Below are 24,399 nucleotides of genomic sequence, written 5' to 3'. Positions count from 1 at the left end.
TTTTTATAAGTCAGTATTACATAATTTTTAAAATCTTGTACTTCTTTGCTAATCATCAAAAGCATTAAAAGTATTTCCACAGTGTAAAATAAAAAGAAGTGAGGAACTTCTTTTCATTTAAGAACTACATGTGTCACATATGTGCCCTTCACCAGTCAAATAAGATGATGTATTATAGGGATGTATACTTGCAACCTATAGGACCTTATGAACCAATGTCACCCCCAATAAATTTAATAAAAAAAGAAAAAAGAGAAATACATGTGTTATTCTTCAATCTTTACTCAATCTATACAAACTTAATTTTCTAGTATAATCTCAATCAACATTAGCTATAATTTTGTCATAATTATTAATATGGACCTTTTCAGGAAAAAAGTAGACCCTAGCATATTAGTTCAGTCAGAATGTCATCTCAAAACACCAAGGTTGCAGGTTTGATCCCCGGTCAGGGCACATATAGGAGACCACCGCTGAATATACAACTAAGTGAAACAACAAATGAATACTTCTCTCTCTCTTTCCCTTCCTCTCTCTTTCTCTCTAAAATCAACCAATCAATTAAAAAAGAAAAACAGAATAGGTTAACCAGTTGACTGGTATTACAACTTCAAGATGTAAATAGGATATCAATGAATGTTGGAAACTTTTACATGATTTTCTGAATGTAGAAGAAAATAGCCAGCCTTATGAAATGGCCAGTCCAATAAATGAAAGAATTCTTTTTTTTTTGAATGAATTCTTTCTTGGTTTAAGAAGAATATAAATAGGACAAATAAGAAATTATATTTGAAGTTGAAAGACCACAAGCTCTAGAGTTCTCCAGTTTGGGTTTAAAACCCTGTTTGTTTGTTTGTTTGTTTGTTTTTCCATTTAGCTGTGTGTAGCCTTGGCCAAGTTATTTCATCTCTTGAGTCTACTTCCTCTGTGAAATGGCAACAAGTCATCCCTGCTGCCTGGGATTGTTTGAAACGTTAAATGGAGTACTGTGCAGAAGCACCTAGTGCAAGGCTTGATGTATAGATTGAGCTCAATAAATATGGGTGGACAGGACATCATGGTGGTGCTTATTAATATTTGTTTCTTTCCTAAGAGTGCTGATCATTACTGAGCATGTATTGTGCTCAGTCCTATTCTAAACTCAATGAAGTAGTGGCTGTTAATATCCTTATTTGAGGAAACAGATATACAAATGTAAGAAACTTGCTCAAGGTCACACAGCAGATAGATGGTGAAGTCACAACTCTAACCTAGGAGGTTCTACACAACACTGCCCTGCAGGGCAGCCCTGGTGGCTCACAGGCCTTGAAGAACTATGGTGCTGGGCCTTATTTGCCTTTTTTTTTTTTCATATTTGACCACTCATATTAGGAACCCCCCCATTTTAATTAAATATATTGAAAAGTAATATTTTATAAGTCATATGGCAAACAAACTTTCAGTTATGTCTGTATTCCCTTTTAGAGTAAGAATCTGAAATTACTCCAGGTTACATTTTTTTTTTTTCTGAAGCTGGAAACGGGGAGAGACAAACAGACTCCCGCATGCGCCTGACCGGGATCCACCCGGTACGCCCACCAGGGGCGATGCTCTGCCCACCAGGGGGCGATCCTCTGCCCACCAGGGGGTGATGCTCTGCCCCTCCAGGGCATCGCTCTGTTGTGACCAGAGCCACTCTAGCGCCTGGGGCAGAGGCCAAGGAGCCATCCCCAGCGCTTGGGCCATCTTTGCTCCAATGGAGCCTTGACTGCGGGAGGGGAAGAGAGAGACAGAGAGGAAGGAGAGGGGGAGGGGTGGAGAAGCAAATGGGTGCCTCTCCTATGTGCCCTGGCTGGGAATTGAACCCGGGTCCCCCACATGCCAGGCCGACGCTCTACCGCTGAGCCAACCAGCCAGGGCTCAAGGTTACATTTGACTATTACAAGATTTCAAGCATTATGGTTTTGAAAGAGCTTCTTTCTGAGAACCATTTGTTTTTGTTAAGATGTTTTTTAAAAGCCCATTCAGCTTCTCCTTTGTTATTGGAGGCCTTGGCCTTGAGGATTGTATTTTGAAGAACCTACACTATCTTTTGTCCATATGAAAAGTGTGGCCTCATTTCTCACATTTAGTTTCTTCTTACAATTTTTTTCTCCATCTCTACTGACTCTTAAAATTGAAATGATTTTTAAAGTAATTAAAGTAATTTTAGAATAATTAAATTATCTCTTCTAAACATTGATTTGCAAGTCACTATGATTATATAATAGTACTTTCTCTGAGATCTATAGGCAGCTGTTAGGCCATAAGTATATTTGCATTTTAAATGGTCTACTTTGTTGGCTCTGGCCAGTTGGCTCAGCAGTACAGCGTTGGCCTGGTGTGTGGAAGTCTGGGGTTTGTTTCCCAGTTAGGGCACACAGGAGAAGCACCCATCTGCTTCTTCACCCTTCCCCTCTCCTTTCTCTCTATCTCTCTCTACCCCTCCTGCAGCCAAGGCTCCATTGGAGCAACGTTGGCCCCCGCACTGAGGATGGCTCCATGGCCTTCGCTTCAGGTGCTAGGATGGCTCCAGTTGCAGTGGAGCAACGCCTCAGCTCGGCTGAGCATCGCCCCCTGCTGGGCATGCCAGGTGGATCCCGGTCTGGCACATGCAAGAGTCTGCCTCTCCCTGCTTCTCACTTCAGAAAAAAAAAGTCTACTTTGTTAAAGAAGAGAAAGTTTCTCCCCTCACCCTCTGATTGTGTTTAAGCAAATGTGCTTTGACCATTTTGGTTAAACAAATTTAGCAATTTGGTTGGGTATATCCAATTAAAAGTATTTCCAAAGTACATTTGCAAAGTAAATAATGGCAATTCTTGGGTTGCAAATTCTACATTGATTGGTAATACTAATCTTATTCATATCTTTTGAGATAAAAATTAGTATGTAGTGTGACTGACAAATATTTTCCCTAAGGATTCTGTCCCTTTGGATCAAGAAAATGAGAAGTTTCTAAGTGTGAAGGGAACAACTCGCTTACTTGTACACAATGTGTCTGTGGTGGATGAAGGCTACTACAGCTGTGTCATGACATTTGCCCAGGGGGGCACGCGATACAACATCACTAGGAGTATCAAACTGCGCATCAACAGTAAGTGCTTGCCATCTCCACCCTGGTTTTACACAAAGCATGCAAAGAAATCAGGGCTCACACAGAATGCCTTGACTGTCTTTGGTATGAAAGGAAAAAAAATATGTCAACTCTCTTAAAACATCAGGCAAATAAGACACACATGTGACACCTTGAGAGGTAGAAAGCAGAGCATTGAGGAAAGGTGAATCCCTAGGTTCCAAGTCTGAGGCTAAAACATACCACTAGGGGGTTCACTTGGTCCTTTGGAAAGCTCACATCTCCAGGGCCAAGCTTCAGAACAGGGGTGCTGTAACTCTGTATAATTCTTGGATACTAGGCTTCTATTGAGTTTTTCAGTTAGACTGCTAGGCAATGGCACAGCCGGTGGAAATTGCCCCTTACTATGTTCCCCAAGGCACATCTAGTTGCTCTTGAAAGCAAATTTTCAAATAGTAAGTATTATTACTGGTTTAAATGAGTTCTGCATGAAAATAATGTTGCAAACAGTATGGATTATATTTAATATTTGTTCAACATTTAGTCCTATGTGCTGGACATCAAACTTGGTGCAAGGGTTAAAAAGTGTTTAAGTCCTGGGCTCTGACATGAATAATAGACTGCTTTTATTTGTTTTATATACTGAATACTATGCAACTGAAGTCTTTTAAGGGCATTCCAGAGAGCTTTGTGGATATATAAAGGTTAATTCATGGGTCTATGTGGGGGAAGACTTTTTTTCTCATAGCATCCAAAGATTGTTTTACTACAGGGCAAATCGTGTGTCCCACAAAATTAAATCTCTAGGTCATATTTCTTTTACTGTCTTGTGAGGGATTCATCCATCTCAACCCAGTATTCCCTCCACAGGGGAACACTGAGACTTCCTGTGACTTTAAAAGGGGCCCCTGTCCTGTGTATGCAATACTGCACAGGAACACTAGGGGGCGGTTCACCTCTATATTATCCTGTGTTGTGATCACCCTGTATCTCAGCAGTTCTGGAAGGGAGGGCAGCAGCGTCATCACCTGGCTACTGGCTAGACATTCAATCATCATTGCACACATGCTTTAGAATTAGAAACAGAGGCCAGGGAAGTGGGACAATCTGTGTTTAACAAGCATCCCGCAACCCCCACCAAGTTGGAAATCTACTGGTGTATCAAGTCCTTGAAACTTCTGTCTCCTCTCTCTGTTGCCCCACCCTCTGAGTTGCAGCCTTCTGACTGTGAGGGAAGGGAAAGGCTCCTGGTCACAGCTGAGAAGTGCCTGTACTTTGAGCTCTACTGGGATGCTGCCTGATGCTTACTCATGTTAGGATTTCAAAATGCACTTAGTGGAAGAAGTGAGGATGGAGCCAGTGGATATGGAGATGGGTCATCCTTTGCTGAGCCCCAAACTATCCTTTTTGCTCTAATTCAGGTGCCCAGTTTCTTCAAGCTGCTGGGAGACCTACCTGCCTCTTGGGGATCTGAGTTGTGATTCTTAGGAGATCCACTTTTGCTTCCCAAAAGAATGATTTCCTCAATTAATTAGGGACAGTGGCCAACCTTAGTCAATATATCACTCAGCATGAAATTAGCATTACACACAGGTGATCCCCAAGCCCTTGTGCCTCTCTCTTTCTCTTTCTTTTTTGAGGTAATTCTTCAGTGTTCTGTGGCAGGCACTTGGGGAGGTGAGGATGGAATGGAGAGAGGTATTTTAGGGCAAATTGATCATAGGGCTAAACCTAATAAGTATTCATTCAAGAAGAAGGGAGGGAAATGGTTAATTGTTTATTATAAGATGAAGAACAACTGTGAGTGGAATGTGTGTTTGTGGCTTCTTTCAGTAATCTCTGTTCTGGGGAAGGTGTCTGCCAAGGATGCTCAATTTCATGGAGAGCCTGTTTCCTTGCCAGGTCAAGTCCCATGCTGGTTGGCTATGCTATCAAGGATATCTTAGTGAATCAGATAATCAATGAAACTTTAACCTTTGCTTGAAATGAAGACCTTCCTGATTGAATGTCTTTTTTGTATATCTATCTCAGGAAGAGAAGAGGAGACTATTCCTGTGATTATATTCCCCCATCAGACCATATTGGCGTCTCTGGGTAAGGCCTGCATGGATATGTAATTCACAGAGGTGCCTGCAATCTCAAAGTCTGGGGCCCTGTGAGCCCTGTGTCTGCTCACCACATCTGTCCTTTTGTGTGCAGCATGCCTGGGTGGAGACCCTAGAACCCCAGGATGAGAGGCTGGGGTTCAACAAACAAGAGGGAGCATTCCCCTGTGTCAGGTGTTAGAAATGACATTGTTTGAAGCAGGCATACTTTGTTAGTGAAAACCTGACCTCCAAAGATCTAAATGCAAAGAATCCGAACATCTTGGTAGCAGTTATTAACTGTGGAAAAGGATGAATAGCATGATTTCCTTACAGATCACTGGCTCTAACCTGCAGCATATTGAAAATAATTCATTTTACCAAAACTTGGCTGGTGCTCAGCACTTCCCTAAGACTCCATTTATAAAATGAGGCTGACCCAGCCACGTCCTGCCCCTCATGGACCATTTCTGGTCAGCTGATGAGGTGACGAAAATAACTGACAGGATTTTCCTTTTTTCAGCCTGTTCTGACACAGGCTGGCCAGACGAACACACACTTCATTATTGAACAATGGTGTGTCTAACAGGATACCATCATTCCCAACATCGACCCTGTAGAAAGGTCTTATTTTTCCCATTTTCCAGAGAGGAAAGCTGGCCAGGAGGTCACTGTGGCTCAAGGAAGGTCAAAACTACACTCAAGCCAGGCTTGGCTCAGACTCAGACCCGTGTGTCTGTGAAGACTGTGCCTTTTTGTGCATTTGTTTTTATGTAACAATTTTGTAAGCTTATGCTCATTTATTAAACCCTGGCTGCAAAGTCTTATTCTCTCTTTCTCAATTTCTTCTGTTTGATGTTGGTCTTATATTTAAAATTTTAATTGGCAGCCATAGAGAACTCTCCAGGGTTTCCCAGCCCAGTGGACCTGAATTTCTTGCACCTTGCTTTGAGGATGCTGATGTGCATGGCAGAGTCACACAGGGAAGAATTTAATGGGCCTGCTTTTGGCTGAGAAAATTTAGGGTCATGGGAGTAGTTAAAAGACATAGCACAGGGGATATACTTGGTGGGACACTTGAATATATGTAAACACAATAAATAATTATAAAAAAAAGACAGCATAGGGAGGCATAGCAGCCATGAAGAAAAAGTAAATGGGAAGAACATGTTCATTTTTCTTCCCTTTTCCCCTTTGGTGACTTAAAAAGCATAACTTACAGTAACTGAGGCAGGGGCACCCAGAATATCACATTGCACAACTGCAAAAGATACCATTCATATACAATGTATTGTCTGTGAAAGGGCTCATTCTAAATTAGCATGGTCTGGGAATGAAGAATTCCCTGGGGGGAATAGAAAAGCTGAGACCAGCAATGAACACAAGAAAGAATCTACATGTTATTCTGGGTTGAGGGACAAGCAGAATCAATGGTGAAAGAATACAGCCCTTGAGCTCAGAATGCCTCCTAGGAGCTGAGCGGCCTTGGGGAAGCCCTTGCCTCTAGGTGTTCATCTGCCATGAAGACGGGGTCAAAGGAACTGGAGACACTCAGTAATTACTGATGCTCAATGGGAACGGCATCTTCTGAGGGAACTGTTCCATCCAAGAAAAGAACTGGCGGCGAAGGGTGTGTGAAGAGACAGAGGAGGGTCCACTGCTCACATCTGCTGGTGGATGAGGAACTGGGCTAACCCCTGTATCTAGCTGGGTTCTGACGTTTGATGTGCTGTGTCCTGCTGTACACAGGGTCAAGACTGATGATTCCATGTAAGGTGTTCCTGGGAGCCGGAACACACTCGACCACCCTGCTGTGGTGGACGGCCAATGACACCAACATAGACAATGCCTACCAGTTCGGCCGTGTGACCCAGGGCCAGCGCCTGTAAGTGTGTGAAGACATTTGTCTGCTTACAGGTGTCTTTTGGGCAGACTATTGTGAGACTTCTATAGGTTTTACTCTTTTTTTTTTTTAAAGAGACAATGTCATATCCAACCTCTCAATATGACACACATACCATATTCAAAATAACTTTTTCTATTCTAAACTGTTGAATTTTTAGAATTTTAAACATTGAGTTTTGCTAAGAGTTACCATTTGTTGTTGAGAAGCAAACTTTCTATAAAAGAGTTGTAGTCAACTACTTGGCATTTGAGGTTGTATTTTTCTAGCTGTTTAATCAAATATTTATTTCTTGATTTTTGCAATTAAAAACTACTTTGTAGTTAATATGGTTCCATTTCCCACTCTGCAATCTGAGTATCAGACATTTTCAAAAACCCTTAGCCCTTTGAGTAGTACATTCATGTACATCCTCGTGCCTCTTGACCGTCTAGAGTACGATTGTACAAAAATTTTTATTTTAAAAATGTGTAAGACTACATTAAAAAAGGCAAATGTATTTTCTTCTTGTTTCCATAAATTGGATATCAAGCAAACATGATTTTAAGTTAATAAAACTGTAACTGTAACTAATTTCATTTTTTGAAAAAAACCTCTCACCCCCGGGGGTCAGCGAGCATGAAAAAAACCTCACTACTCAAAGGGATAAAAAGATTCTGAGTATCCAAGAGACTTTTCTGTTTCTTAGGGAATTCTGGGCTGCCACATTGCCAAGGATGGTTAATATTAAATGTAAGATCTGTTCTCATAAACATTCATCTCTGGAAAATGTTCCCTCATTTTGAATGTAGAACAACCAGGCCTTTTATATGGAAACCATTTCCGTGGCAGGAAGGGAGACCATTCAGTGTTTCAAACTATAAAGTATGGATTTTTAAAATTATGGTTTCAATCCTCTGAATTAGCCTGAACTTTGGCTTGCCAAATTTTTGACTCTTTTGAAAGACCTATCAAAAAAAGGTCTTTCTGATGCAACTGAATGTATAAAAATTATGTGTGGTTAGTACAATTGTGTGCTTATATCCTTATTGTGAAACTAACAGGCCCCATTGTCAGCTTACTCATACTATTCATTTACTAAAGGAGCCTGTTTTTCTCCAGTAAACTAAAAAAAAGTCCTCATGGATCCATTTTTATTCATACTGGCAGATAGCAAAGCACCTTCAGATTCCCTTAGCATTACAAACAGCAGTTATGCTGAGTCCTCCTCCCTGACCATCTGCAGCTCTGTGCTCTGACTTGACTTTCCAGAGTGAGAATTGGTGGGGGACATGAGAAGAGGGGACACTGGAGAAAACTGGATTCCTGGAAACTCTCTACCCTTCAATATGCAAATGATTTGCTGGTGATACAGTCAAGTTTCCCCAAATGAGACATCTCTAGTCCCATGATGAGCTCTTTGTTCATGAAGGGCCTTTAAAAAATGAAATTTTCCATTGTTGAAAGTAAGCTGGCTCCTGTAAGTCCCCCACCCTTTTTTTAAATGGTGACTTTTAAAAATTATTTATTTATTTATTTATTCATTTTAGAGGAGAGAGAGAGGGAGAGGGAGAGAGAGAGAGAAGTGGGGGAGGAACAAAAAGCATCAACTTTCATATGTGCCTTGACCAGGCAAGCCCAGGGTTTTGAACTGGCGACCTCAGCAGTCCAGGTTGACGCTTTATCCACTGCGCCACCACAGGTCAGGCCTGTAAGTTCCCCTTGTAACAAGTGTACTGTTATAATGACCAGCATATTCAGTGTCACTCCTATCTTCAGAAAAAGGCTTAGAAATTCTTCCAAATAAGTAACAAATATTATGGCAAGTGCCCCTATCTTCTTAATCTTGAAATCAGTAAAAGCACAATGGATCTTTCTTTTTTTTTTATATATATAAATTTTTATTAATGTTAATGGGATGACATTAATAATTCAGGGTACATATATTCAAAGAAAACATGTCTAGGTTATCTTGTCATTGAATTATGTTGCATACCCCTCACCCAGAGTCAGATTGTCCTCTGTCACCCTCTGTCTAGTTTTCTCTGTGCCCCTCCCCCTCCCCCTAACTCTCTCCCTTCCTCCCTCCTGCGTCCTCCCTCCCCCCACCCCTGGTAACCACCACTCTCTTGTCCATGTCTCTTAGTCTTGTTTTTATATTCCACCAATGTATGGAATCATGTAGTTCTTGTTTTTTTCTGATTTACTTATTTCACTCCGTATGATGTTATCAAGATCCCACCATTTTGCTGTAAATGATCTGATGTCATCATTTCTTATGGCTGAGTAGTATTCCATAGTGTATATGTGCCACATCTTCTTTATCCAATCTTCTATTGAAGGGCTTTTTGGTTGTTTCCATGTCTTGACCACTGTGAACAGTGCTGCAATGAACATGGGGCTACATGTGTCTTTACGTATCAATGTTTCTGAGGTTTTGGGGTATATACCCAGTAGAGGGATTGCTGGGTCATAAGGTAGTTCTATTTGCAGTTTTTTGAGGAACCACCATACTTTCCTCCATAATGGTTGTACTACTTTACAGTCCCACCAACAGTGAATGAGGGTTCCTTTTTCTCCACAGCCTCTCCAACATTTGCTATTACCCGTCTTGTTGATAATAGCTAATCTAACAGGGGTGAGGTGGTATCTCATTGTAGTTTTGATTTGCATTTCTCTAATAACTAATGAAGCTGAGCATCTTTTCATATATCTGTTGGCCATTTGTATTTCTTCCTGGGAGAAGTGTCTGTTCATGTCCTCTTCCCATTTTTTTATTGGATTGTTTGTTTGTTTGTTTGTTGTTGAGTTTTATGAGTTCTTTGTAAATTTTGGATATTAGGCCCTTATCTGAGCTGTCGTTTGAAAATATCAGTTCCCATTTAGTTGGCTGTCTGTTTATTTTGATATCAGTTTCTCTTGCTGAGCAAAAACTTTTATTCTGATGTAGTCCCATTCATTTATCTTTGCCTTCACTTCTCTTGCCATTGGAGTCAAGTTCATAAAATGTTCTTTAAAACCCAGGTCCATGAGTTTAGTACCTATGTCTTTTTCTATGTACTTTATTGTTTCAGATCTTATATTTAGGTCTTTGATCCATTTTGAATTAATTTTAGTACACGGGGACAGGCTGTAGTCGAGTTTCATTCTTTTGCATGTGGCTTTCCAGTTTTCCCAACACCATTTGTTGAAGAGGCTTTCTTTTCTCCATTTTGTGTTGTTGGCCCCTTTATCAAAGATTATTTGACCATATATATGTGGTTTTATTTCTGGGCTTTCTATTCTGTTCCATTGGTCTGTGTGTCTATTTTTCTGCCAATACCATACAGTTTTGATTATTGTGGCCCTATAATATAGTTTAAAGTCAGGTATTGTAATGCCCCCAGCTTCATTCTTTTTCCTTAGGATTGCTTTGGCTATTCGGGGTTTTTTATAGTTCCATATAAATCTTATGATTTTTTGTTCCATTTCTTTAAAAAATGTCATAGGAATTTTGATGGGAATTGCATTAAATTTATATATTACTTTGGGTAATATGGCCATTTTAATTATATTTATTCTTCCTATCCAAGAACAAGGAATATTTTTCCATCTCATTGTGTCTTTTTTTATTTCTCTTAGCAATGCCTTGTAGTTTTCATTATATAGGTCCTTTACATTCTTTGTTATGTTTATTCCTAGGTATTTTATTTTTTTTGTTGCAATCGTGAAGGGGATTATTTTTTTGAGTTTGTTTTCTAATATTTCATTGTTGGCATATAGAAAGGCTATGGACTTTTGTATGTTAATTTTGTATCCTGCAACCTTACTGTATTGGTTTATTGTTTCTAGTAATCTTTTTGTGGAGTCCTTTGGGTTTTCGATGTATAGGATCATATCATCTGCAAAAAGTGATACCTTTACTTCTTCTTTTCCAATATGGATGCCTTTTATTTCTTTGTCTTGTCTGATTGCTCTGGCCAGAACTTCTAGCACCACGTTAAATAAGAGTGGAGAGAGTGGACAACCCTGTCTTTTTCCTGATTTAAGGTGGAAAGTCCTCAGTTTTACGCCATTTAATATGATGTTGGCTGATGGTTTATCATATATGGCCTTTATCATGTTGAGATATTTTCCTTCTATACCCATTTTGTTGAGAGTCTTCAACATAAAATTGTGTTGTATTTTATCAAAAGCCTTTTCTGCGTCTATTGATAAGATCATGTGGTTTTTGTTCTTTGTTTTGTTGGTATGGTGTATTACGTTAACCGTTTTACGTATGTTGAACCATCCTTGAAATTCTGGGATGAATCCCACTTGATCATGATGTATTATTTTTTTAATATGTTGTTGTATTCGATTTGCCAGTATTTTGTTTAGTATTTTAGCATCTGTATTCATTAGAGATATTGGTCTGTAGTTTTCTTTCTTTGTGGCATCCTTGCCTGGTTTTGGTATAAGGGTTATGTTGGCCTCATAAAATGTGTTTGGAAGTATTGCTTCTTCTTCAATTTTTTGGAAGAGTTTGAATAGAATAGGAACCAAGTCTTCTTTGAATGTTTGATAGAATTCACTAGTATAACCGTCTGGGCCTGGACTTTTATTTTTGGGTAGGTTTTTAATAGTTTTTTTCTATTTCTTCCCTGCTGATCGGTCTGTTTAGTCTTTCTGCTTCTTCATGACTCAGTTTAGGAAGGTTGTATTGTTCTAGGAATTTATCCATTTCTTCTAGATTGTTGTATTTGGTGGCATATAGTTTTTCATAGTATTCTACAATAATTCTTTGTATATCTATGATGTCTGTGGTGATTTCTCCTCTTTCATTTTGGATTTTATTTATTTGAGTCCTGTGTCTTTTTTCCTTAGTGAGTCTTGCCAAGGGTTTGTCAATTTTGTTGATCTTTTCAAAGAACCAGCTCCTTGTTTTATTGATTTTTTCTATAGTTTTTCTGTTCTCTATTTCGTTTATTTCTGCTCTGATTTTTATTATCTCCTTTCTTCGGCTGTTTTTGGGTTGTTTTTGTTCTTCTTTTTCTAGCTCCTTAAGGTGTGAAGTTAAGTGGTTCACTTCGGCTCTCTCTTGTTTGTTCATATAGGTCTGAAGTGATATGAACTTTCCTCTTATTACTGCTTTTGCTGCATCCCAGAGATTCTGATATGTCGTATTTTCATTTTCATTTGTCTGTATATATCTTTTGATCTCTGCACTTATTTCTTCTTTGACCCATTCATTTTTTAGAAGTATGTTGTTTAGTTTCCACAATTTTGTGGGTTTTCCCCCCTCTTTTTTACAGTTGAATTCTAGTTTCAAGGCTTTATGATCAGAGAATATGCTTGGTACAATTTCAATTTTTCTAAATTTGCTGATATTGTCTTTGTGGCCCAACATATGGTCAATTCTTGAGAATGTTCCATGTACACTAGAGAAAAATGTATACTCTGTCGCTTTGGGATGAAGTGTCCTGTAGATGTCTATCATATCCAGGTGTTCTAGTATTTTGTTTAAGGCCACTATATCTTTATTGATTTTCTGTTTGGATGACCGATCTAGAGCCGTCAGCGGTGTATTGAGGTCTCCAAGTATGATTGTATTTTTGTCAGTTTTCATTTTAAGGTCAATAAGTAGCTGTCTTATATATTTTGGTGCTCCTTGGTTTGGTGCATACATATTAAGGATTGTTATGTCTTCTTGATTCAGTGTCCCCTTAATCATTATGAAATGACCATTTTTGTCTTTGAGTACTTTTTATGTCTTTTAGTCAGCATTATCAGATATGAGTATTGCTACACCTGCTTTTTTTTGGGTGTTGTTTGCTTGGAGTATTGTTTTCTAGCCTTTCACTTTGAATTTGTTTTTATCCTTGATGCTTAGATGAGTTTCTTGTAGGCAGCATACAGTTGGATTTTCTTTTTTAATCCATTCTGCTACTCTGTGTCTTTTTATTGGTAAGTTTAATCCATTTACATTTAGTGTAATTATTGACACTTGTGGGTTCCCTATTGCCATTTTATAAATTGCTTTCTGTTAGTTTTGATTCTTCTCTTTTGTTTTTCTGTTGTTTGTTTTTGTTTGTTTGTATTCCATACTTCTTTCTTCTGTTGCTACCTTTTTTAATTCAAGTGTTTTTGTGGTGGTTTTTTCAAGGGTGGTTACCATTAAGTAATGAAAAGGGTACCTACCATATTCATTGTAGTACCCTTTCTTATGAGTATTTCTGCGCTTCATCGTCCTTTGCTACTGTTAATCTCCATCTTTTCTCCCCCCCTTTTTTTTCTTTTGTTGTCACAGTTGAAGTTTGGTTTTATTGTTTTCTTGGTGGAGCTGTTACTTGTGGTTTTGTTTTCTTTTGTTCTTTGAATCTGGTTGGAAAACCCCCTTTAGTATTTCCTGGAGTGGGGGCTTTCTGTTGATAAATTCTCTCATCTTTTCTGTATTTGTGAATGTTTTTATATCTCCTTAATACTTGAAGGATAGCTTTGATGGGTATAGTATTCTTGGCTGAAAGTTTCTCTCTTTCAGGGCTTTGAATATTGGGGTCCACTCTCTTCTAGCTTGTAGAGTTTCTGCTGAGAAATCTGATGATAATCTAATAGGTCTTCCTTTATATGTTGTATTCTTCTTTTCCCTGGCTGCCTTGAGAATTTTTTCTTTGTCATTGGTTTGTGTCATCTTCATTATGATGTGTCTTGGAGTGGGTTTGTTGGGGTTAAGAAAACTCGGTGTTCTGTTTGCTTCTTGAATTTGAGGCTTTAGTTCTTTCCACAGGCTTGGGAAGTTCTCGTCTATTATTTGTTTGAGTATATTCTCTATTCCATTTTCTTTCTCTTCTCCCTCTGATATACCTATTATTCTTATGTTATTCTTTCTGATGGAGTCAGACAATTCCTGTAGGGCTTTCTCGTTTTTTATTATTTTTAGTCTCTTTCTTCTTCTCTCTGTTGTGCCTCAAGTTGCTTGTCTTCTATTTCACTAATCCTATCTTCTATCTGGGCTGTTCTATTAGCTAAGCTTGTTATTTTGTTTTTCAGTTCGTGAATTACAGTGGATCTTTCCATTGAGAATGTTTGGATGTCCATGTGATAAAAAGAGGCTCACATTTGATTTGCCATGTCTAAGTGAATGTTTTCTCACTCAGGGAATACTCAGAAAATAATGAGAACTACATTGAAGTGCCATTGATTTTTGGTCCAGTCATAAGAGAGGATTTGACCACGGATTTTAAATGTGTTGTTCGTAATACACTGAGTTTTCAGATGCTACATACCACAGTCAAAGAAGGTATGTATTCTGGGGACTTTGAAGGGAAAGACATGTTCACTGTTTTATGGGTGCTGGACAAGGCTGCTGCTTCTCCAGGTAATGATTTAGCAAGTCTTGTATGTTCCTATTGTTAGAGCACTGAGGAAAAATCTCTAATGTTTTATGATTAATCTTTTTGGTAAGGTGGAGGCTGGCTATGGGAGATTAAAGTAAAATAAAAATTTAAATAGCAAGCTGATTTTTGGAAAGTAGATAAAATAGTTCTTTGATAAACTCTTAAGAAACCCTGTGTCCTTTTGTGGTTCTTCCTGGCTCAGCAGGACCAGCTGTCCCTTAAGACCCCTTGAGATAGGTGGGACATCCTTTACTCTGAAGTGGAGAAACTTTATCCTCCAAGAGCTGGGGACTTGGAAATATTCAGGGCACAAAGTAGCTTTAGGGTTATAATCATCAGTTAACAGGAGATAAAGTGAAAGACAAATCAACCCAGTGCTCACATAAGGATATTTTAAAAAGAAGAAAAGAAAAACCCACGTTATCATTCTGAACACTTGACTTCTTAATTAAGCACTGAGGAGGAAAGGGAGACACACGTACTGTCTGTTTGCAGCCTCAGAGGGTAACAACGGACAACCCAAAGTCATATCCAGCTGTAGTCTCATCATACCTGCTGCCCTAGGGAGCACTGTCTGCTCCCTAGTCTCCATGTTTGCTGGGAGGCAGCTACAAACATACTTCTAATCAGAAAGCTGAGGATCTGGTTAAATCTCAGGGCAGAGAAGGACATGACACAGCTTTCCTCCAAAAAGAAATCTGTGTGCTGCCCAGCAACATTTACTTGGGTCATTTGTTGAAAATAAAGATCCTCGGGCTCACCCCAGAGCTTTCCAGTCAAATTCTCCAGGGTTAAGGCCAAAAAGATCACTGAGCAGGCTCTTTTATATTGTTTCGAGCACCATCATCCTCAGATATGTATACAAAAGCTGATACTTCAGATAATTTCCATGAAAGGGTTGGTGGTAGTTCAGACTTGGAAATGGAAGAATCCACAGAAAGCAGAATCTGTTGGAGTTCAAGTTAGTGACCCAAAGGAACCTGTGGTTTTCTGGTCTTTTTGCTGGGAACCTTTATTTCTGTAACACAAGCCTTGTCCTCTTGCTGGACTGGCCATGACTGACAGCAGAGGATGGAGATGTGCATTCAAACGCCTGCTCAGAAAGTTGAAGCATCGCTCATTTAGAGCCTTGTTAGATTTTAGGATGTAAGAATCACCCAGTGAAAAAGAATCTGAGATGTTGTTCCTGGATGCTTAGACAGACTATAATAAATAGTAGCATTAATGTGTGAAATTCAGGCCCCATCATCAATGTGTCTAGTAACATTCATGTTCTTGTGTTTACTTGTTAACTTTTATTCACAGTTTCTTCCTATATTTTTATAGCACAGAGGAGTAGAATAGCCGGATCTGAGCAATAATCTTGGCACCTAAAATTTCTTTCAAAGTTTGCTTTCTTTTCCTTTGTAACTTTATTGAATCCTCATTACACCCATGCTTATCGAGAAGGGACCAATTTCACCCTGCACCTGTCACAGTGAGCTGGCTAGTTGAGACCCGACCAGAGGGCATCTTCCTGCACACTACTCATTGGGTGAAATAAAGTTAGCTCCTAGAAACCTGCCTCCGCTCTGCCTTGTTTCTCTCTGATGAAATGTTTGATTTTGCTTGTTTCCCTAATGCTACAAATATCATTCTCAAATATCCCTGATCTTGGTGTCAGGGACACACATTCTGAAAATTAATGCACATATATTAAGAAAAACAAACTGCAGTGACTTTCCTCCTTCTAAACCTGCACTACATTGTATTCTGCTGGATGCTGAGAGAACATCTGACCCCTGACATAACTCTGTTCTTCCCACAGCTGCCACCTTCTCCTGGGGGATTGCACTGGCCCCTCTTGCATTGGTCTTCCTGGTTTTGGGGGGAATATGGATTCACAGATGGCGTAAACACAGAACTGGAAAAGCATATGGTTTGACGGCATTAAAGACTGGCCCTCGAGATTTTCAATCCTATCCAAGTAAAATAAAGGAACTAAAATAATTCAAATTCAGGATTTTTTATTTATAAAGTGGCTCTGCTTTTTTGAGGGACCCTGTTCTTTTTCTTATGTGTTTAACGAAGCCGCTGTGTTTGCAGTAGATTTATAGTAAAGGGCTGAAGTATTAATATGAAATTTGTTCTAAAACAATGACAGGAGCAAAATGGGTGAGGTGAGTAGCTCTCTGCCACTTTTAACCTATTTATGAGTGAGGTACTCAGAGACCTGAAAAGAGTTAAAAACATCTAAATGAGTTTGAAATTCGCTTATGCATCATTTAACAAAAATGTAGTAAAAGTCTATTTTGGCTCTGCTCTATGGGAAATATTATAGAATGATAGTTAAGACATAGTTTGCCTCTTTGGGAAGGTGAAATTTCATTTTGAGACTGGAAAGGATGGTTTAGAAATGCTAAAGAAGAATCATCATCATGAATTGGCAAATTTTTCAAATGGATAGCCTAAAAACTAGCAACTAAAATAAAGTAGACTGTCAGAAAAATACACATTAGAACATATTGGTGAACTAAGAAATAGACTTAATCTCATATTAAAGCTTCTGAAATTAAAAAGAAAGGAAACATCCACATTGGAAAAAACAATCAGAGCATCTTATATACCAAAAAGCTTCCATTTAAATTCTTTTAAAAAATAAAATTGCAGGAAAATTAGCATGGCTTATTCTTTGACCCATGCAAGTCTTTGTTCCAATGTAACTTCCCAGAGGCCCTTCTAAGGCACCCCTGTCATCAAAGCTCTTAGCACCACCGGACCTGCCATTATATATTCACTTGCTTAATTTCCATTTGCTTTTCCCATTGGAATGAGAGCTCTGTGGAGGCATATATGTTGTTTTGGTCATGGCTGCATTCTTATGACCTTGAATCCTGCCTGCCATATATTGGCATGTAACAGATATTTGTAGAGTAAATAAAACCAGGATGAATTCTCTTGTATCCACTACCAATAAAAGACTCACCAGGGTAAAGATGGGCAGGCTTGATGTTATAATTTCTGAATGACAGGATAATAAAAGCAAATGTAAAGGAAATTGTGTCAATCAACTTCAAGGAATTAATAATTCTAGCATACGGAGTTATTCACAGGATAAAGAGAAGCATCATAATCCTAATAAATGAAAAAAAAAGGTGAGTAAGAAATTAGCAGGAGAAACACACATAAAAGAATCCTGGAAAATCTGCTTCAATTAATAATCAGAGATATAAATTAAGGCAACCTTGAAATACCAAAGCACACTGTTCAGTTTAAAAGGTGTTATCAAGGTCATGTCAAAACAGTCACTCTCACACCCTGATATACCATTTATAATTTGGCCCTGGGAAATAAAAAGACAGTATGTGTCAGGCCAGTGAGGTGCTGGGTCCAACTTGCACCTTCTTGCAAGATCTAAGTGTGGCTGGCATTTCTTCCCAAATCTGCTTAGGGATGTCATGTTGGTAGCTTAAAATTGGCCATTGTGAGAGTATTTACACCTTAGACATTGGCAAATGCCACATGTCAACTCTCTCCTTCTCATCACACCACTATAAGGATCATAGAGATACCTAGTAATGCTTCTTCTGGGAATTAATCTTAGGAAATAATTCAATAAAGAAAATGATAGATATGCAAAATAGTTCAGTGACTCTTATTACCCTGATGATAAATTATTATCAAGACTTTGAGACTGAAATATTTATAATGTCAAGGAAGAATTCTATCTTGTTTTATTCAATTGATATGGTACAACAATTGTAAAATTTGCAGCTAGAAAAAAAATAAGAATTTTGAAGACAGATTTCTTGGGTTCAGTTCAAGCTTCACCATTGGGAGCCTCTGTGATCCTGGGGAAATCCTTTAGTCTCACAGTACCTCAGTCTTCCCATCAGAAAAACAAGAATAATGGAGGGAAAAGCCCTAGAGTGCTAGTATTTAACAAACAAAAATATAGGAGGAATATACAGAAATAAAATAGTTGTGTTTTTTTATACTAAAGGTTGACAAACTATCACCTTTTGCCCAAATCCAGCCTGCCCTATTTCTGTAAATTCAGTTTTATTAGAATCCAGCCACGCCTGCTGGTTTATGTATTGTCTATATCTGCTTTTCCTCTTTAAAGGCAGAGTTGACTAGTGAGATACCAAAGTCTGGAATATTTACTCTCTGGCTCTATGCAGAAAACACTTGGTGTCTTATGGTTTAGATAGAGCTGGGGTAGTCAACCTTTTTATACCTACCACCCACTTTTGTATCTCTGTTAGTAGTAAAATTTTCTAACCGCCTACCGGTTCCACAGTAATGGTGATTTATAAAGTAGGGAAGTAACTTTACTTTATGAAATTTATAAAGCAGAGTTATAGCAAGTTAAAGCATATAATAATAATTACTTACCAAGTACATTATGTCAGATTTTCGCTAAGTTTGGCAGAATAAATCTTTATAAAACAACTTACTATTCCATGAAAGCTGGAATGCCCCCTAGTGGGTGGTAGGGACCAGGTTGACTACCATGGTTTAGACCAAGAAAATTATGGGCAGTTTTTTACTCTTTTATGTTTTCCATCTATTATCTTATTTCTCCTTCCTTGCCTATTTGCTAGGCATATATGCAGGGAGAAGGAAGTAAGAAGGGTTGGCAGAGGCCTGTTAGCATCGAATCAGGAACTGACCCTGAGGGGGTGGAAACATGGTTCTGGAAGGAGGGCTCAGTGGGGACATTCACACAGTGGCTCTGGGTACTTCCCCCTTCTGATCTCCTGGCCCAAGAGGTGCTTCATGGCTCTTATCCCCTCTTTCCTGGAGCTCCTCTGCCAGGGCTCTTCAGAGTTCCCCCGCTTCAGGTTTGGGCAGCTTCAGCAATGACTCAGAAAACAAACTGACAGCAGCCAGAGGAGAACAGCCAACGACTTTCTAGAGGCCCTGTGACTGCACCCTGTACTCATTTTCTCCCCCCCCATAACTCACAAGACTTTCTAGAGGCCCTGTGACTGCACCCTGTATTCATTTTCTATCCCATATAACTCACAAGACATTCTAGAGGCCCTGTGACTGCATCCTGTACTCATTTTCTCCCCTCCATAACTCACAAGACTTTCTAGAGGCCCTGTGACTACACCCTGTACTCATTTTCTCACCTCCATAACTCACAAGTGTGGGGTTATGCTATTAGGAAAAGTAAGAGGTGCTGGGGCATTTTGGACCCTGGATTTGTGATAATATCAAAGGACATGTGTGATACTGAGATTGTTACATTTTTGAAAACAGAGTTATCTCTCTAAGAGATATACAAAAATATTTATGGGTGATAGTTGAGATTTGCTTCAAAATAATCCAGTGCTAGGTGGGAGTATTGCTGAAATAAGACTGGCCAGGTGGCAACACTGATGATGGGGGTGCATGTGGTTACTTACATTGTTCTCTTATTTTTGTTTATGTTTAAAAATTTCCATAATACATAGGGAAAGAAACAACCCAAGTACCCACTAGACAAGAGAATGAGTATGTAAACTGAGGTATAATAGCATAGTGGAATCTTATACAGTAGTGAGAATGAACAAATTGTGGCTACATGCAATACTATGGATACATCTTAGAGGATAACTCTGTTATATATAAAGTGAAAAACAACTAAAACTAAACTCTCTCACTCTCTCTGTGTATATATACACTGTATACATATTTATGTATATTGAAAAGCACATATGTAATAAAACTATTTAAACTATATATAGATGCATGTGTCTATATTTAAAGGTCACATGTAGAAGTTTAATTGCTTAAATTGTCCTCATTCCAACAAAACAAGGGAGCGAGAAACCCAAGGTTCAGAATAGTGAATACATCTAGTGGCAGGTGGGAGATCTTATGTTGGCTGGTGGATTATTATTGTTTATTATCAAACAGATTACAAAACAGGCCACACATGGACAAATGAAGAGTACTTGTCTTGAATAAGGATTCTGACTAATCTAATTCTGTGCACCTGCATCCAAATTAAAAAAAAAACAACAAGGTGGTTTCTTTCCTTAATATGGCCAATTTAATTAATTTTATGTTGATTCTATTGGTTTAACTCTCTAAAGGTGAGGTTTTTTACCTCCCCCGATAAAATTGGGGGTGGGGGTGGGACACGGCAGTATATAGCATTTGACAACCTCACACTGCAATGCATTACTTCTAGGAAAAGGAAAATACCTATGTAATCAAACAAGACCTCTCCAAGAACTCACTGGGAATGACAGTGGACACCAGAAACAAGTACCAACAATAATTTATGCAGTAAAAAATAAATTTGATATCTCAAGTATTTCATATGCTATAGAAATATAGAAGAGTTTTTCAAAAAGGCTGGGATGGTGCACTGACTGTGTGGGCCTGCAGGGAGGACCATTCTTGTTGAGACATCACCAGCATCTAGTGTGGTACCTTGCCACCTAGCAGGGATTTAAGAGCTGTCTGCTGAGCAGATAGATAAATAAACTGCATGTTCCTTGGGTTTTCCCAGGACTGGTCAGCCTGTGCGTACAACAAATGTTGTTCCCAGGGGGACTCTTCTAAATTTCCTTGCTCTTAACCCGGTGCCCACGCTCGTATTGGTTATTCCCATGACTCCCACCACTAGCTGGCTTAGACACATTCACAAGCCTCATATTCTTGTGGTTGTTTACTTCTTGTCATTTCTACCTATTGGCGACTGCCACTCGTGCCAGCTCTTCGGGGCTCCTTGCTGCTATTACTGGCCACCAAAAGCGCACTGTCACCCCACAGAGAGCACTGTCCATCTGCTACCCTGGGCTGCAGCCGAGGTCCCCGGTGGAGCCAGGAGCCTCCTCGTATACTCCCGGAGCTCCCACTTCCAGGGCTCACCCCATCAGTCAGTGGTGGCGTGGACGCTCAGCCGTGGGGTGTGCCCTCCTCTTTCCTGACGTGCCTACAGAAACCACTTCTGTATTTTTCTTCAGGCAAAGGCTCATGCAATGCAAAGGAACTCCTAGAGGTGCTGCCCATGGGTCCTTCGGAACCAGCCCAGCTTACAGTTCCCAGTCTCCTGAGGGAGGCTGACGTGTTGGGTGTGGGTCAGGATCTACTCAGCTGCAACAACCAGGGGAGAGAAAGTTTTCAATATGGGAGAAAAAAAAAGCAAGAAGGAAGAAGAGGAAATCAACATTTAAGCCTCTATAATGGGAATAATTTATATGTTTTATTCCATTTAATCCTCAAAAAAGTCTACAAGGTGACTACTGTAACCCACATTTTCGAGATGAGTAAGCAGAGGCTCATTTAGTGGAACTACATTGTAGAGAGTGTGGTTTAGATGTGCAGCAACACAGGAGTTCCTAATACCAAAGTCCAGAACTCCACATGGCTGGAGAACAGCTGGCCCCTGCTGGGCTGTGGCTTGGAGAGAACACAGGAAGGAACCAGGCAAATGCCTGCTGTTGGGGGAGTGGGGCAAGCTGGCTGCTGAGAAGCTCAGCTACACATTTTGGATTTCTCTCCAAAGTCACCAAAGAGGCAGCTGGAATCTGTGTGGGGACAAGAGTGACTCTAATAGGGGGGTCCCTTTACAGGGAACTGAACACAAGAAATGGAACCCTAGTGTTCTTATCCCTTACAGTATTTTCCATGTTTTTGTTCTCTTGGCCTTAGGGACTCCAACCAGCCTGTGGCTAACTAGGGAGCTGCCATGCTCCACGGTGAGGGAGAGGAGCAGCCCACCAACCTAGTTCCTCTTACCTGTCTGAGGCTGCTTGCTCGTAATAGATACAAATGAACTTTTCTGAATCTTCCTGAGACCGATGGTGGACAATGTAGATATAGCACCTAGAAGACTCAGAAATGATTATGAGCAGCATGGAAATTAATTTGGATGCAAAACCATGCTATACTCAGGGATGAAAAATCACCCTATTTCCTGTCCCAAATTACTGCATTAAAGTGTAGGTTTTATTATTGTTCAGGGATGGTGAGGCTGATAGATAAGGGGATGACTGTCACTGAAAAGATGGTGTGTTACTCACCGTTCCCAAGAGAAGGGCATTACCATGGGGAAGCACCAGAGTGACTGGAAGGAGGGGACGTGAAGAGAAGCATCCACTTTTACTGTGGTTTCTATGGAAGGAAAGGGTAGGGAGGGGAGGCAGGCTCAGGGCAGGCTAGGCTGAATGATCGCTCTGGGGCCGAGGGGCTGTCCCAGTTTGTCTGGTGCCTGGTGTTGGGCAAGTGAATAGTGGCAAGGAGTATGAAAGACCCATGAAGGAAGTGGTTGAGGTGTGCGCTATGTATTGGTTGCTTTGCATTTGAAAACCACGCTCTAGGACCTGGTGAGCCCTGGGAGAGGCAGGCCCTTCAGAGTCAGCAAGGTCCGGATGTCAAAATATCAGAAATGCCTGGTTAACAAAATTATGCCCGGCCTTGTCTCATTCAAACACAGCTTATTCGAAGTTCTGAGAGGAAATTAAATGGTCAAAAGCGAAGAGCCAACAAAAATAGAATATATTCCAAGTTTTATTTTATTTTTGCAAGGATAATCTCAAATCCATTTTATGAAGTACAGTTATGCTAGTCAAGCAGTCGTCATTAATCTGTCCAGCATTAGCAGTAAAAGGTTACTGGAGCAGAAAAGTAGCTTTGTATCATATATAGCCTTGCCAATATCTAAAAGGACATAAAAGAATATTCTATAGCCCAAATTTAATTTTAAACTCCTTCCCATTATCAAGTTTCTAAGGAGACTTTCAAGTTCAAAGATTAGGTTATCTTGCCCTTGTAAATTCAAGTATAAAATAATAAACTTTAAAATGTTGAAATTAAGTCTGAGTTTTCTCCTTCATAATTCCTTCTTGCTCAGTCCCAGTGAGAAGACTTTTCTGTCTGGGAAGAGGGTACAGCAGTCTTCTTTGGCCTCTCACATGTCCCCTTTAACAAGTCCCAGGTGTTAATACAAGATTATCACAGCGCTGCACCAAACTATAAAATAAACTGTCCCCTGGATTCCAGAGCAATTTTCTGAGCAAACGTTGCTTTCAGAACCTGAGGGTTTGCAGTATCTACAGGAAAGCCTGGGGGTATCTGGGCTAAGAAGGGTAGTTCGTGGCCAGCAGAGGCTGTTGGTTCTTAGAGTGCAGACCCCAGACCTGCACCACCAGAATCACTGGAAACTCCGTGGAAATGAGCTGCTCATGAGACTTGGCTGGACCCAGTGCCCATGGGTCAGGAAGCCCATCACGTGATCTAAGTGTGTGCTCAAGGTCTAAGCCTGTAATGCTGGTGGCCATGCGCAGGCAGGTTCACAATGGAGTTGGGCAGATCACAGAAGAACCAGGAGTTGAAAGGCATTGGGCCATTCCCTTTTATTGGATTCTCGCAGAGGCAGGCCAGCGATCAGCCTCCAGGGAAAATACCTTTAGCCTTATGTAGGCAATACATGTGGCTTTCTGTCACGTGCTCACCCACTAATCATGCAAAGTGCAAGTGAGCAAGCCTAACACAGCTGTTTTCCCCACCATCTCCAAGGGAAGCCCTTCAATTTCCTAGGCTCTGGGAACTTTTTGGTACCTTTCTTGCTTTTTTTAGTCAGTGAGAGGAGGGAGGCAGAGACAGACTCCCACATGTGCCCTGACTGGGATCCACCCGGCAAGCCCACTAGGGGGCGATGCTCTGCCCATCTGGGGCAATGCTCTGTTGCTCAACACCCAACTCTTCTTAGTGCTTGAGGCAGAGACCATGGAGCCATCCTCAGTGTCCAGGGCCAACTCACTCCAATTGAGCCATGGCTGCAAGAGCAGAAGAGAGAGAGAGAGAGAGAGAAAGAGAGAAGGGGAAGAGGATGGGGGTGGAGAAGTGGATGGGCACTTCTCCTGTGTGCCCTGATTGGGAATTGAACCTGGGACATCCACACACCAGGTTGATGCTCTACCACTGAGCCAACCGGCCAGAGTTGGTGCCTTTTTTCCTGACCCAGAATATTTGGATCTTCCTATTGAGTTTTTTCTCAAGAGT

At 40.1% G+C, this 24,399-nt stretch overlaps 1 protein-coding gene across 3 annotated transcripts in view; it reads left to right on the top strand.

Annotated features, from left to right (window-relative positions):
• The window catches only part of IL1R2 (interleukin 1 receptor type 2), a 59,817-nt gene extending 43,416 nt beyond the window's left edge, over positions 1-16,401 (top strand). For all 3 annotated transcript variants that reach the window (XM_066267916.1, XM_066267913.1, XM_066267914.1), the window contains exons 5-9: positions 2,938-3,112; positions 5,123-5,185; positions 6,925-7,060; positions 14,173-14,315; positions 16,220-16,401. In XM_066267916.1, coding sequence (XP_066124013.1) covers positions 2,938-3,112; positions 5,123-5,185; positions 6,925-7,060; positions 14,173-14,315; positions 16,220-16,401 — 699 coding nt within the window. The remainder of the gene's footprint in view (positions 1-2,937; positions 3,113-5,122; positions 5,186-6,924; positions 7,061-14,172; positions 14,316-16,219) is intronic.
• The last annotated feature ends 7,998 nt before the right edge of the window (positions 16,402-24,399 follow it).

Source organism: Saccopteryx bilineata, chromosome 3 (genome assembly GCF_036850765.1).
Source record: "Saccopteryx bilineata isolate mSacBil1 chromosome 3, mSacBil1_pri_phased_curated, whole genome shotgun sequence".
In the NCBI taxonomy this organism is placed as follows: domain Eukaryota; kingdom Metazoa; phylum Chordata; class Mammalia; order Chiroptera; family Emballonuridae; genus Saccopteryx; species Saccopteryx bilineata.
This window is presented reverse-complemented; position numbering and strand designations above follow the sequence as displayed.